The 12,206-nt window shown below is 55.1% G+C and overlaps 5 protein-coding genes and 1 non-coding gene across 6 annotated transcripts; 2 read left to right on the top strand and 4 right to left on the bottom strand.

The window, feature by feature from the left end:
* Positions 1-14: 14 nt before the first annotated feature.
* Positions 15-3,071, bottom strand: BO97DRAFT_469400 (uncharacterized protein). The gene is made up of 8 exons (XM_025699839.1): positions 2,797-3,071; positions 2,614-2,720; positions 2,242-2,530; positions 2,080-2,182; positions 1,654-2,027; positions 905-1,278; positions 166-851; positions 15-118 (listed from the first exon to the last, which is right to left on the bottom strand). Exons 1-8 carry the CDS (start codon positions 2,854-2,856, stop codon positions 96-98), a joined length of 2,016 nt encoding a protein of 671 aa, XP_025553303.1. The 5' UTR covers positions 2,857-3,071; the 3' UTR covers positions 15-95.
* A 252-nt stretch (positions 3,072-3,323) lies between these two features.
* Positions 3,324-3,958, bottom strand: BO97DRAFT_404524 (uncharacterized protein). The gene is made up of 2 exons (XM_025694979.1): positions 3,915-3,958; positions 3,324-3,840 (listed from the first exon to the last, which is right to left on the bottom strand). The coding sequence occupies exons 1-2, from the start codon at positions 3,946-3,948 to the stop codon at positions 3,506-3,508; spliced, it is 369 nt and encodes a 122-aa protein (XP_025553302.1). The 5' UTR covers positions 3,949-3,958; the 3' UTR covers positions 3,324-3,505.
* Positions 3,959-4,750: 792 nt separating this feature from the next.
* On the top strand, positions 4,751-4,862 carry BO97DRAFT_t99. The gene has a single exon. It is a non-coding gene; the product is annotated as a tRNA-Leu (tRNA).
* Positions 4,863-5,271: 409 nt separating this feature from the next.
* catA (catalase catA) lies at positions 5,272-7,631 on the bottom strand (the record flags this gene model as incomplete). Its single annotated transcript, XM_025691628.1, has 3 exons — positions 5,272-6,974; positions 7,023-7,335; positions 7,398-7,631. The coding sequence occupies 3 exons, from the start codon at positions 7,629-7,631 to the stop codon at positions 5,272-5,274; spliced, it is 2,250 nt and encodes a 749-aa protein (XP_025553301.1).
* Positions 7,632-8,607: 976 nt separating this feature from the next.
* On the top strand, positions 8,608-10,583 carry BO97DRAFT_21350 (iron-containing alcohol dehydrogenase). The gene is made up of 4 exons (XM_025690596.1): positions 8,608-9,652; positions 9,718-9,742; positions 9,809-9,816; positions 9,879-10,583. The coding sequence occupies exons 1-4, from the start codon at positions 8,774-8,776 to the stop codon at positions 10,173-10,175; spliced, it is 1,209 nt and encodes a 402-aa protein (XP_025553300.1). The 5' UTR covers positions 8,608-8,773; the 3' UTR covers positions 10,176-10,583.
* Positions 10,584-10,845: 262 nt separating this feature from the next.
* On the bottom strand, positions 10,846-12,146 carry BO97DRAFT_21539 (uncharacterized protein). The gene is made up of 2 exons (XM_025690605.1): positions 12,145-12,146; positions 10,846-12,051 (listed from the first exon to the last, which is right to left on the bottom strand). The coding sequence occupies exon 2, from the start codon at positions 11,954-11,956 to the stop codon at positions 11,192-11,194; it is 765 nt and encodes a 254-aa protein (XP_025553299.1). The 5' UTR covers positions 11,957-12,051; positions 12,145-12,146; the 3' UTR covers positions 10,846-11,191.
* Positions 12,147-12,206: the final 60 nt, after the last annotated feature.

Raw genomic sequence — 12,206 nt, 5'->3', positions numbered from 1 at the left:
TTTAGTGCTTATGAGCCATATAATGCTCACATATCAGCCATCGCATGATCTAAGTCAACTATTAACAAGGATACCCCCTGTCTACCAACGCTCTATCAGCTGCGCAGAAACAGCAAATCTGTCATGGTCAATACTGGTCCTCACAGGGGACAAACGAGTACTCACGATACTGACTCCCCGATGCCCAGCCATCGACCTCCTCCAACCCTGCCCGGCGACAGAGCGTATTGCGATCCTCAGCATCGTACTTGTGGCTCTGTACCGCAAGTATTCTCCTCCCAGCCGGTATCGTCGCACCCGCAAGGCTAACACTGTCGGTCGGGAAATAGAATTGATCGTGGCTGCCATTCTCCGCGTCCCAATGACCAACCACATCCCATCGGTCAAGCTCGAACGCCTCACGCTCCAGAGCCTCATTCGCCCTTTCGAGTCCGTGCTTGATGAACCGACGATTGACTCCCTCGGGGTCATTGTACGCCGCTAGCACCCGTTCCCTGTCCATGCACCCGTCCAACCCGATCAAGAAAGAAGGGCTGCTCCCTTTGCCTGCTTCCGTGTGCACGAAACTAGCCAGAAAGCCGGCAGCGTCGGCCCGCTGGAAGCTTCCTAGGGTAGAGCCGAGGGAGAGGATCGTTTTCGGACGCGAGCGGATGTCTGACTGCTGGAGCCACTCGCGGCCATCGTCGTAGGTGCCCAAAAGACCAAAACAACGCACGTGGCGGAAGATACCGGGCGGCACCATGCTCAGTGTGCGCTGGAGCTCTGTGAAAGAGACGTCCAGGGCAAAATAGTCCACTTCATGGCCGAGCTCATCCAACGCGTCGAGAAGAATCTTCACTTTCCGGAGGTTGCTTTTTCTGTCGTCAGCACTCTATCCATACGCCAGAGACAGGCGGCCACCCACCCACTGCCTAATTCAACCAGCATACTACCGGACGGAATCCGCTCCGCGATCTGATACTTGTGCTTTTCCAGGAGTCCGATCTCCTCGTTGGTCAGGTAGTATGACGGGGAATAGGTCACATCCTCGAAATATCGCAGCCCTTGCTCATCCCAGAGCAGCAAGTCTGGCATGGCCGCCTTGCCATGACATGCGGCTTCGATGGTCTCTTGCAGAGACTGCCGCAGCTGGGTCTCACCCTTGTCCGCCCGTATATCGATGATGTTGCTCGTGGCCAATGTCCCGAACGCGGGCGGAGGGAGTTGTTGCCGGACTCTCAGCTGCGGCGTGACAATATTTTCAAACATTTTGAGTGGGGTGCAATGGCATAGATCGAACTTGCGGGTTTCTCCTCGCATCGCCCTTCTGGGTATATAATATAGTCAAGCGGCCCTGGTGCCAAGGATGATCTATGACGTGAACATTTGGCGGCGGGGGCCGCCAAGGTTCATGGCTTATCTTGTCTGACTCCGCACGTCCTGATCTCATCCTTACCCGCTATGCTGATCATCTCGGACTCTGGTTCCAGTTGGGGCGATTGGCTTTGTTGTGGTTCTAGATCTCTCTTATGCACAAATCCAGTGTACCCTGGCTGAAGCAAGGAGTGACAACATCGGGTTACCGCATGCGGATACTTGGAATGCTATGCTATCTTATCTATTATGCACATGGCCCTTCTCCTCCCCTCCCCTTCCCACCTGTCATTGCCGGACCTTGGGCCCCTCCAGGAAGACTGTCACGCACGTCGCATTATCGCTCCCGGGCAAGACGGTCGTCCCCTCGGTGAGATTCTCAGCGACGCGCTTTGCATTGAAGCCCGACTGCTTCAACTCCGAGATCCGGTTGATGATTGCCGCGTCATCCAGGACATTGGTCACGCCATCCGACAGCAGCGCCAGCAGATACCGGCGATCCGCCTGGAGTTCGACTCGGTTGAGGGCTGGTTCGCTGGAGATGAAGTCCCCTCGACTCTTGCTGTTGCCGGGATTCTCGCCCTCGTGGCCGGCCATCTTGCCCCTCTCGGTCATATTATTGAGGGGATTCTTGTAGCGTAGATCTCCGAGCGCGCGAGACATATTCAGCGTCCCTGTCATGAGATCAGCGGCTGGTTTTATGCTCCGGTCGCAGACTTAACTTACCCACTCTCGCCGTGCCGCTTTCGGAATTGACACTCCCACCCGCCAACTCCACGCGATGTTTCTCTCCATCACTCTCCGGCTTATGCGTCGTCGATAACCGCGTCTACAACCACTCATCAGCACTAACCAGCCCTCCAAGAAATAACAAGATTAAACACTCACCACCTGCATCTCTGCCCCTTCCCGCTCCTCCCCCAGCATGACATCGGAATCCCCCACATTCGCCACGACCAGAACCCCACGCGTCAGATTCACCAAACAAAGCGCCATCGTCGTGCCCGCCAACGCATGCTTATCCTCTCCCTCCCAGAACTCATGCAACAACTGCTGCTCCTCCTTGCGAATCGCCTCTGTAATAGCCCCCTCATAGTCGCCCGTCTCCAGCTCGGCGCTCTCTTTGATGTACTTCGGAATATTCTCCCTAGCGTGTATCGCAACTTTACTCGATCCACTATCGAACGACATCAGCTCCCGTCTATTTCCCGCAGAGCTTCAACTCGGCTCTGAAAAGGTCGTTAATCATAGCATACGTACTGTCCATCGTAAACCGCAAACAGCGCCAACTGGTCGTTCTTACTCCAGAACTCCTCGGGAGACAGAATCGTGTACTTGTCTTGTTGGGAGGGGCGCGAGCCTTGGGCCTGGAGATCATGGTAGGTGCGGGTTAGGCTGGGGATGTATGTGTTATGCGCGCGTGGGGGTGAGGAATCATCGTACGCTGCTGCCGCCGGAGTCTTTGAGGATCAGGGCTTTGGGGTAATCTAGGGTGTCGGCCATTGTTTTCTCTTTTGCTCTTGTGATGGTTGTGGGTGTGGTGTTGAGGGTTGGTTGGTGTTGCTATGTCCGCGGAGAATTGCTTACGCAGGGGTTTGGGTGCGGGGACGAAGGGATTATATTGATTTTCTAATTCATCGGCGTGAGATCCCGGTTCTGGTGATCAGGACGCATCATTACGGTGTGGTCAGTGGCCAGGGGCTGACCAGTTCAGGGACTGGTTGACTGATGGACTGATGATGGACTATGGATTGATGATGACTGGAGATCTGCCTGTGCATTGGATCGGAGAGAGAAGGAGGGGCTCGGACTGCCGTCATCACGCCGTCAGAGCTTGCCCCACTTCTTGCGGCCTGCCAGCCAGCCCTAATCGCTGCCTCACGCAATGCTGAAGTAACCATGCAGCTGCATTCTGGGGTTGACGCTCATGTTTGCCATCGATAGAGGAGAACCAGTATGTCTGTATCTAAACCGGTCAATGACCCTCTCTGGATTAACAAAACAGTAGCACATACATTTACACAGAATGTAAAACATCCCACTGAGCAATACAGTAAACCCATCCCAAATCAGTAGAAACAATGATATTAGAAAACAAATACTATACACAATCAATACATCCACCTAAAGCCAACAAAAAAAAGGATCAAATCTATTGATGATCCTCCGGCCCAAGAGGCCTCTCCCCCGCCTTCTCTACATTCCTTCGCTTCGTCTCCGTTGACTCGGCCGGGTCGTTCTTGATCTGCGCATCCGCGGACGTCCGCTCCTCGCCCTCGTGCGCCTCGCTCGTGCGCCCGTACTGCGACGAGATGGGCGACTGCACCGATCGCGTGTCGGGCGTGTCGTCGTGGCGCGCCTCCTTGCCGCGCGACACGTTGATGGCTTGCGACTCTGGGCTGCTGGATTGCGGGTTGGCCACGTTGGAGGATTGGCCTGGTGAGGCGGTTGTTTTGCTTGCGTAGAAGCGTGCGCCTACGCCTGTGGCTGGGTGGGTTGGGATGGGTTAGTGACGGTGCTCGTGGGTTGGGGATACAAGGGGGTTGAGGGGAGGGGCTTACTGCGGGCTGTGAGGCGGGTGTGGCTGAGGGCCATGCGGCGGAGGTTGAAGGTTGAGAGGGACATTTTGGCTTTGTAAACTTGGATGGTTTTCGTGGTTATTCGTGTTAGTGTGGGAAGGAGATTGGGAAGGGAACTGGGGAATGTATATATAAGCCGAGAATAGAGTTGACATGGGAATGACTTCATGGGTTCACCTGCTGCAGGTTGGACTGCGAGCTTGCGTATGATTCGCTGGTTGGATCTTGCTACCTCTTCCTGCTTTGATTGGGCAGTGGGAAATATGTCGAAAAGCCTTCAGAAGAGTCCTTCAGAAGAATGAGATCCTGTCCAATTGTCGATCTCATTAACCTCTAAGGGCCAAAGTGGTCGTTAACTCCCCGTGCCGTCTCCCCGGTATTTCTGCTATCCTGCCATTGAACTCTATACCTGTACCCATATAACTCTGGTCAGCCATCCCTCAATCTTCCTGTCACTTATGAAAGCTCTATAGAAGTAAACGGGAGTTAACTTTTAGGCCACATATGTCTGCCAGGTGGTAAATGTCCGGTCCATTTGTTTTAACCCAGTAGCAGGGATGGAAAGAATATATACAACCCAGCACAAGCACAACCCGCAGCATGAAGCCCAACAATTCAAGAACCACAACCCACAGGTAGACCAAACGCCTTCTTATGCCTTACTAGCTTGAATCAATGATTTTGAATCCGGGTAGCACCATTCTAAGCAAAATCTCACCGAATAAGAAATAGTGCGACCCAGAGCTGCTGCGGATTTGTCCGGCTGCCATAGTGACAATTGGGATATATTCGCAAACATTGGACCTGTTATACATCAAGGCAAGATGGCCGAGTTGGTCTAAGGCGTCAGGTTAAGGTTACCTTAACACCCAGCTTCACAAGCTTCCTGATCAACGTAAGTTGGCGTGGGTTCGAATCCCACTCTTGTCATATCTTTTTGCTGATGTTTCTATCCCCGTCCAAGGTCAAGGTAAGATAACAACTCATAGAGGATGCTATTTTTGTGCTTCTGTTTTTGTTCAAAGTGTGTGAATGTGAATAGGAGATTCAGATAACTCTTCCTGCCCTTGCATGCACAATCCTGCTATCGCCAATTGCATGTTTGTCGCGATCAACCTGTATCAGTGGCAAAACCATACCAGTAGAAGTACAACCCTCTACGCAATGCGCTTTGAAGCCACGACAAAATCTTTTTTAAATAGTACGCAAACACCAATGTTCATACTGATATCATCAATTCATACAAATATTAACGTACTAGACATACATGTCGCACACAAACCAACCAACTCCAGCACGCTATCGAATTATCAATTTCCCAGTTACGCAACGACAGCCCCTAAAAAGCAACGGTGGAAGCCAGCCCATCCAGTTCGCGCTGGTAGTTCCGGTGCTGTGAGACCTGGTAGAAGAACTTGCCGACGAAGTCCGTCGCGTCCTTGAGGATCTTGACGGTCTCGCCGATGCTTTCCGGCTTTTGAAGAGCGCCGGCGGTGACGACACCGTACCACTCGACGGGGTCGGGGCTCTGGGCGGTAGCGATCTGGACGTCGAGCACACTGCCGATGACCTCCTTGATCAGCTGGGCGGCCTCGCCAGTGGCGGCCAGGGCCTTGAGGTGGCCGAAGGACTCGGCGATCCAGTACTTGATCTGGCCGTTCTTGCGCAGGGTCTGCACGTGCGGCCCGCCGGGGATGAAGGTGGCGTCGAACATGGTGGAGCGCATGCCGTCGTAGAAGTGGTCCGCCACCACGCCCTTGGAGGTCTCCTTGGACTCACCGTCCGCGAAAATCGGTGACCGCTTCGTGCCGATCACAAAGGGCAGCGCGCTGGCCGCCTTGATGGCCGTCTGCAGACCCTTGAAGGCCACGGAGTCGTAGCCATCGCCGATGATGATGGCGATGCGTCGGCTGGCGATGGTCGGCGTCTTAGGCGGGAATTCCGTCTGCGAGAGGCGGATGGCGCGCTTGCCGTGGTTGGGGCGTAGCGCCTTCTCCGGGATCGGGGCGCCCACCAGCTCGGCCACCTGCTGCGCCAGGCTGAGGTCGATCTCCGCCAGCCGCGTGCCGGCCAGCCGGTTGTAGACCACCGGGTCGTCGCAGTGGTCCAGCTCGAAGCTGAACGCCTTCTTCATGTGCAGCTTCTCGTGCTCGGACATCGAGTTGTAGAAGAGCTGCGCCTGGTTGTGGTGCTCGCGGAACTTGGGGCTCAAGCCGCGGCGCTTGCGGCCCGTCGTCGGGGCTGGATACGACTCAAAGCCCTGCCCGTGGTGCGGCGCCGCGCCGTCGGGCTTGCCTGCCTCGAACCGGTTGGGCCAGTAGTTGACCGTGCCCTTGGTGATGCGGTGCCTCATGGCACCGTCACGGTTGTGGTTGAGCACCGGGCACACGGGCCGGTTGATCGGGAGCTCTTCCCAGTTGATGCCCAGGCGGCTGATCTGCGTATCGAAGTAGGAGAAGTTGCGGCCCTGGAGGAGCGGGTCGTCCGAGAAGTCGATACCGGGCACAATGTGCGAGGTGCAGAAGGCCACCTGCTCGGTTTGCGGGAAGAACTCGTCGACGTTGCGGTTGAGCTCGAGCACACCGATCGTGCGGGGCGGGACCAGGTCCTCGGGCCAGATCTTCGTGGCGTCGAGAATGTCGAATTCGAAGTCGTCCTGCTTCTCCTCGGGGATGGTCTGGATCTGCAGGTCCCACTTCGGGTAGGCGCCGTTGTCGATGGCTTCCATCAAGTCCTTGCGGTGGAAGTCAGGGTCCTGACCGGCCAGCTTGAGCGCCTCGTCCCAGACGAGGGAGTGAACGCCCAGGTGCGGGGTCCAGATGAACTTGACGAAGTGGCGCTTGCCCTCCTTGTTGATAAGGGAGTAGGTGTTCACACCGAAGCCTTGCATCATGCGGTAGGAGCGGGGGATAGCGCGGTCCGACATGGCCCACATGAACATGTGCGTGGCCTCGGGGTGCATGTAGCAGAAGTCCCAGAAGTTGTTGTGTGCTGTTTGCGCCTGGGGCACTTCGTTGTGAGGTTCGGGCTTGACGGCGTGGACTGTGTCCTGTTAGTTGGATCGTCGAATGCGAGGCGGAATTAACGTACCAATATCAGGGAACTTGATGGAATCCTGAATGAAGAACACGGGAATGTTGTTGCCGACGATATCCCAGTTGCCCTCATCAGTGTATAACTTAACCGCGAATCCACGGACATCACGGACGGTGTCAGCACTGCCTTTGCTGCCCTGGACGGTGGAAAACCGGACGAAGACCGGGGTGTTGCGGGATGTGTCGTTCAGGATGTTGGCGTAGGAGACATCCTCGCAGCTCTCGAGCAGCTTGAAGTTTCCGAAGGCACCAGTGCCACGCGCGTGGACAACTCGTTCGGGAATGCGCTCATGGTCGAAGCGGTGGATCTAAGCAGGCGCTGGGTTAGAGAAGGAACTTAAAAGCGGTCATATAGACAAGGATGGTCTACCTTCTCTCGGGCAATCTGGTCTTCCAGCAAGGAGGGACCGATGTGGTCGCCATCGACAGGCTTCAGCCAGTTGTCTGTGTTGCTGATGGGCACACCATGGTCGGTGGTTTGGCGCTGTTCGGTGGTGACATCGACAGTGTCGCGCTCAAGGTCGACAGCCTTCTTGTTCTTGTTCGAGGCACTCTTGACGGCCTCCTGGGCCCGCTCGAGGCCCCCTGCGACGATGCTGGCCATGGTGGATGTGAGAAGGTATTAGATGGTTGGATGCAATGAAGCGTGTATGAGAAAGAGACGAAACCCCAGCCAGCGGGAGATCGCTCCTAATTAAAGTCTCCCAGCCTAGCCATCAGGTCGCATTGCCCGTGTCAGGTCATGGATAGTGGTGGGTAATTGGCAGACTGTGGTTGGTGACTGGCACGCAGTGTCGGGTGGTTGTGCGGGGGGAGAGATTGTTGTTGTAACCATGACGTTGAAGATGTGAAGGAAAGAGTCGGAGACGTCACTGTGACAACCTTTGACAACCCCAGCCCTAACTAACCCGCCGCCCTTCGCCGACTACTCCCTCCCTGCGCTCTCTGTTCAAACCCCCGAAACAGGGTTTTGTCTCCCCCCCCATTCTCGCCTTTCAAACCCCGTGCTGAAATCCAGATACACTTATTGGCGGGCTGGTCTCCCTCGGGTCGCCGGTCAAGCCAGCACATGGTTGTGGTGGGGAAGAACTACAGTGGAGGTGTTGCAGAATCAAGTCGTATGGGTCTGGCTGTTAATGGCTGTTAAGGTGAGATACAAGCAAGTGAAGACAGTGACACGCAATCCTTTGCAGTGGCATCACCCGGGTAACACTTGGTCAAGCAGGAGTCAAGCTGGGCATTAGCCAGGTCCTCGTTGCTGGTAACTATGTAGATCATCGAGGCCCACCTCCTTCCATGACTTGCTGCTCAAAACCGGTGGGTTCAGGCACTGGGGCAAACACAGGCCAGGCCTCCGTCTCGAACCCTGGTTCTGGTATTTGTAAGAATCGGGTCTAGAACCGCGTGGCAGCATTGAGTGGGATTTGCGACCGAAGGAGAGCAGCCGTGCTACTCATACCACCGCCGAACAGCCCTGCAGAACTCAGCAGGGATTTGCAGCATGTCAGTGCATCCGGCAGCTCAACCTATTACCTAGTACTGAGTAGCAGTAGTCCAACCGTTGGCATTAGGCTCGATTGGTTTAGTCTGCCAATAAGCAACGCTGCGCGGCAGAGTCGGCACGTCAGTTCTCTCCAGCTCCAGCGAGCATCAACCATAAACCCCGCCATCCCACCTGTCAAAGACCGAAACGTGGAAACAATTACGCAAATCAACTCCTGCTTCACGACATAACTCTCAATCACAATGCGCGAGAGGATCCAACAGCTCGACAACCCAGGTCGACAGGGTCACGATGCCATCTTTGAGGCCTCCTACCTCGACGACATCCCCACCGCCCTGACCGAGTGGAAAGCGTCGCGGGTGCTTCTGGTCGTTAGCACCAGCCTCGACACGAAGTCCTCGGTCATTCGCGATCTCGAAGAGCGGCTTTCAGACTACCAGATCTACAAGAAAGTTGGAGTGGGCAGTCACTCGCCCTACAATGACATCATCGACATCGCACATACAGTCCAAGATCATGACATCCAGGCCGTTGTCTCGATCGGGTCCGGCTCCTACTCGGATGCATGCAAGATCGCCGTGATGTTGAGTGCTACGCTGCCGGCGGGCTTCGGGGCCGACGAGATGGAGGCCCTGGTCGACCAAGAGCGAGGTCTGGCTGGACCAGAGACGGTCAAGGCTCCCGTGACCAAATTAATATGTGTGCCCACAAGCCTCAGTGCCGGCGAGTGGAACGCTATCGCGAGCGGTACCAATGCGCAAGGGAAGAAGCAACACTTTGGGCACCCAGAGGGGGCTCCGTCGTTGATCCTGATGGACCCCCAGGTCGCACGAACCACCCCGTCGCACTTGTGGCTGGCATCGGGGATGCGCGCGGTCGATCATTTTGTGGAGAGTTTATGTAGCGCCGAGTGCGACGAGGAGGCAGCGACGCATATTCAGAAAGGGCTGCCGCTCCTGCTGCGAGGGTTGAAGGAGTATCATGACGGCCAGGAGGGTGGCAATGAGGACGAACTGCTGAAAGGAATTGCAGAGAGTCAGCGCGGGTCTAGAGATGCTCTGATTCCCTTCCTCAAGTGGAAGATTCCCATGGGGGCAAGCCATGCTATTGGCCATCAGCTTGTGAGTCTAAGTTGCACCACCTGTGTTGGGTGAAAGGTTTGCTGATTGGAGGATGCCAACCCCAGGGAAGCGTGGCAGGTGTCCAACATGGTGAGTCGGATCCCTGACCCCGTTCTCTATGACATTCAATCGAAAACAGCTAACCTTAGCTCATAGGTGTCACAGTAAGGCGACCTCTACTTCTGTCTTATCCCTCGCTGTCGATCGCATACTGACTGCTGTCAAGAGCTGCATTCTGCTACCCCCCACATTGAGATACACGCGTGATAAGACCAAGGCGGCCCAGGAAATAGTCCTGAGTATCTTCAACGAGGTGCTTGGAACTCAAGAGCGAGAGGCTGCTGACGCAGTTCGTCGCTTCGTCCAGCTCTTGGGGCTGCCATCGCGGCTCTCGGAGGTTGACGTCACGCAGGACGAGCAGCTGCACAAGATCGCAGAGCTGACGCTGACGGACGCCTTGGCGCACAACAAGGCGCTGCCGGATAAGGAGGGTATCCTTCAGATACTGGACATGGCCAGATGAGAGTCAGTTGAGGGAGGAAAGAAGGAGAGACGGGATGGCGCGACTTTTCGCCAATCCGCTGTTGACGCGTCGCAGGTCCCAACCGGGTTAGACTGTCAGCCATCATGACCCTTAGCCATGACGTCACGGGCGTGGCTGCGATCGCCCACGCTTGGAGATTCAGGATATAACAACCTTACTCTTCATAGATTTGATGACAATCCCTCGTGCTAGATTCTGTCTTCTTCAACACCACTAAGCATTTCTGAAGCATCTTTACAAGACATACAAAGCAACCTTTCCCCCTATACTCCACTTCGCTATCAATACATCCTCCTTGCCGCGTATCCGAACCAGATCTCCACCAAACCATAAACTTTCCATAACCGCCACACCCAGACCAGAAGATGCCTTCCTCCCAAGATTCCGGAGTCACCGGCGCCGCCAAGTTTGTCACCTCCACGCTCGGAAACACGGTGGGCGGAGTGTCTCGCACCGTGGGCGGCGTCACCGGAGCTGCAGGCCGGGGAGTCGGAGACACCATCACCGGCGCCACCGGCAGTGCGGGCAAGCCCGTCGGGGATGCCTTGGGCAATATCGGGAGCGGAGTCGAAGATGGCGCGCGCAAGGTTGCGCAGGGCGTGGAGGATGCCGGACAGTGGAAGTCCCGGGGCTGGTAGGGGTCCAGTTCTACAAACTACGAACTACGATGGAGGAGTGGGCTGGAATGGTGATTCCGGGCGAAGTTGACGCATGATTTAATGACTGTTCTCCCTATCCTTCTCTGCTAATGACTATGTCGATCTGTAATGAATTCCGTCTCTTTTTAGTTGACACATTCCAACTCAATGCAATTCCTGACTGTCGATCAAAGCAATCCCATACCAGCGTATTTGTTCTCAATCATAACAAGTGACCTATTCGCATGCTGAATCAATGCAAAGCTCCGTGAATGCAAGTCCTTGAAGCTAAAATCTAGATCAAACTCCCGACTTGGGAACGATCATTGCCCAACCAATGAGAAACAGGCAGCCGAATTAAAGAGACCAGTTGAGCTCCTCAGCTGCAAGCATCCCCAGATACCACATGCCCATCAGCACCGTGAGCTGACCATGGCCCCCCGCTGTCCAGGCAATTGACACAGACACGGCTAGACGGCCGTTGGTGTCGAGACGCTTGACGGCAACCAACTCGGCGTTGGTAAGCACAAAGCCATGTCGCGCGTTGTGTTGATCCATATGATAATTCACCTGCGACAGGACCTGCTTGTATTGTCGCTGGTCTGAGGGGTCTGGTGAAAACCGGTAGTCGGAACGCCAATTCCCTGAGACCTCCAAGTCGCCCGGGGCTCGGTTCGCGCTCTCGGCGTAGATGCCCCCAAGAGCGACGAAGGCAGTGTCAGGTGGAAACTGATCGACGTACGCTGCCGAACTTCCGCCGTCAAAAGTGACTGGCACAGGGCCTAGTTGCTCAAGCTGGGGCGCGAGCTCCTCAAACCCGGCTCGAAGGGCGCGTCTAACACGAGGTAGAAGCAGCTCTGCAAATCGAGAGCGAAAGTGAGGTTGATCCCAGATGGCGGCGGGAGGGGAGCTGAAAGGATCGGCGGCGATCTGCTTCGCGTTCAAAATGCCGCCATATCGTTGGATGATTGTTGCATAATTGAAATCTGGCCAGTCGATGACCTGAGAAATGTCTGCCGCATCATAGTAGGGGTTTGTTGTGTTTGTCGATGGGGCAACACGCCGAAGAGGAATTGTCGGAAGAGCAATGGAAAGATACTGCAGCAGAGACTGGTTGTCCATGTTGAGGTGGTACTGTACTTCAGTAAGGTACCAGGCCTAATCACAGGAAAAATATATTGGAGGCGTAGTCAATATGGAGTACTATAGTAAGCGCCCTGTTAATTGAAGTGACAGGAGCAAAGCGAAAGAAAGCGGTCAATGAAAGCCCTGGATCAGAACTATGGTGAATAAACTGAGGTGCTACCTACTTATAGTACCAGTACCAGAGATATCCCCGGACTTATAGTTCCAAGTTCCTTACCTCTCCCTC

Source organism: Aspergillus homomorphus, assembly GCF_003184865.1.
Source record: "Aspergillus homomorphus CBS 101889 unplaced genomic scaffold BO97scaffold_10, whole genome shotgun sequence".
Lineage (NCBI taxonomy): Eukaryota > Fungi > Ascomycota > Eurotiomycetes > Eurotiales > Aspergillaceae > Aspergillus > Aspergillus homomorphus.
The sequence above is the reverse complement of the archived record's forward strand: the minus strand, read 5'-3'. Positions and strand labels throughout refer to the sequence as shown.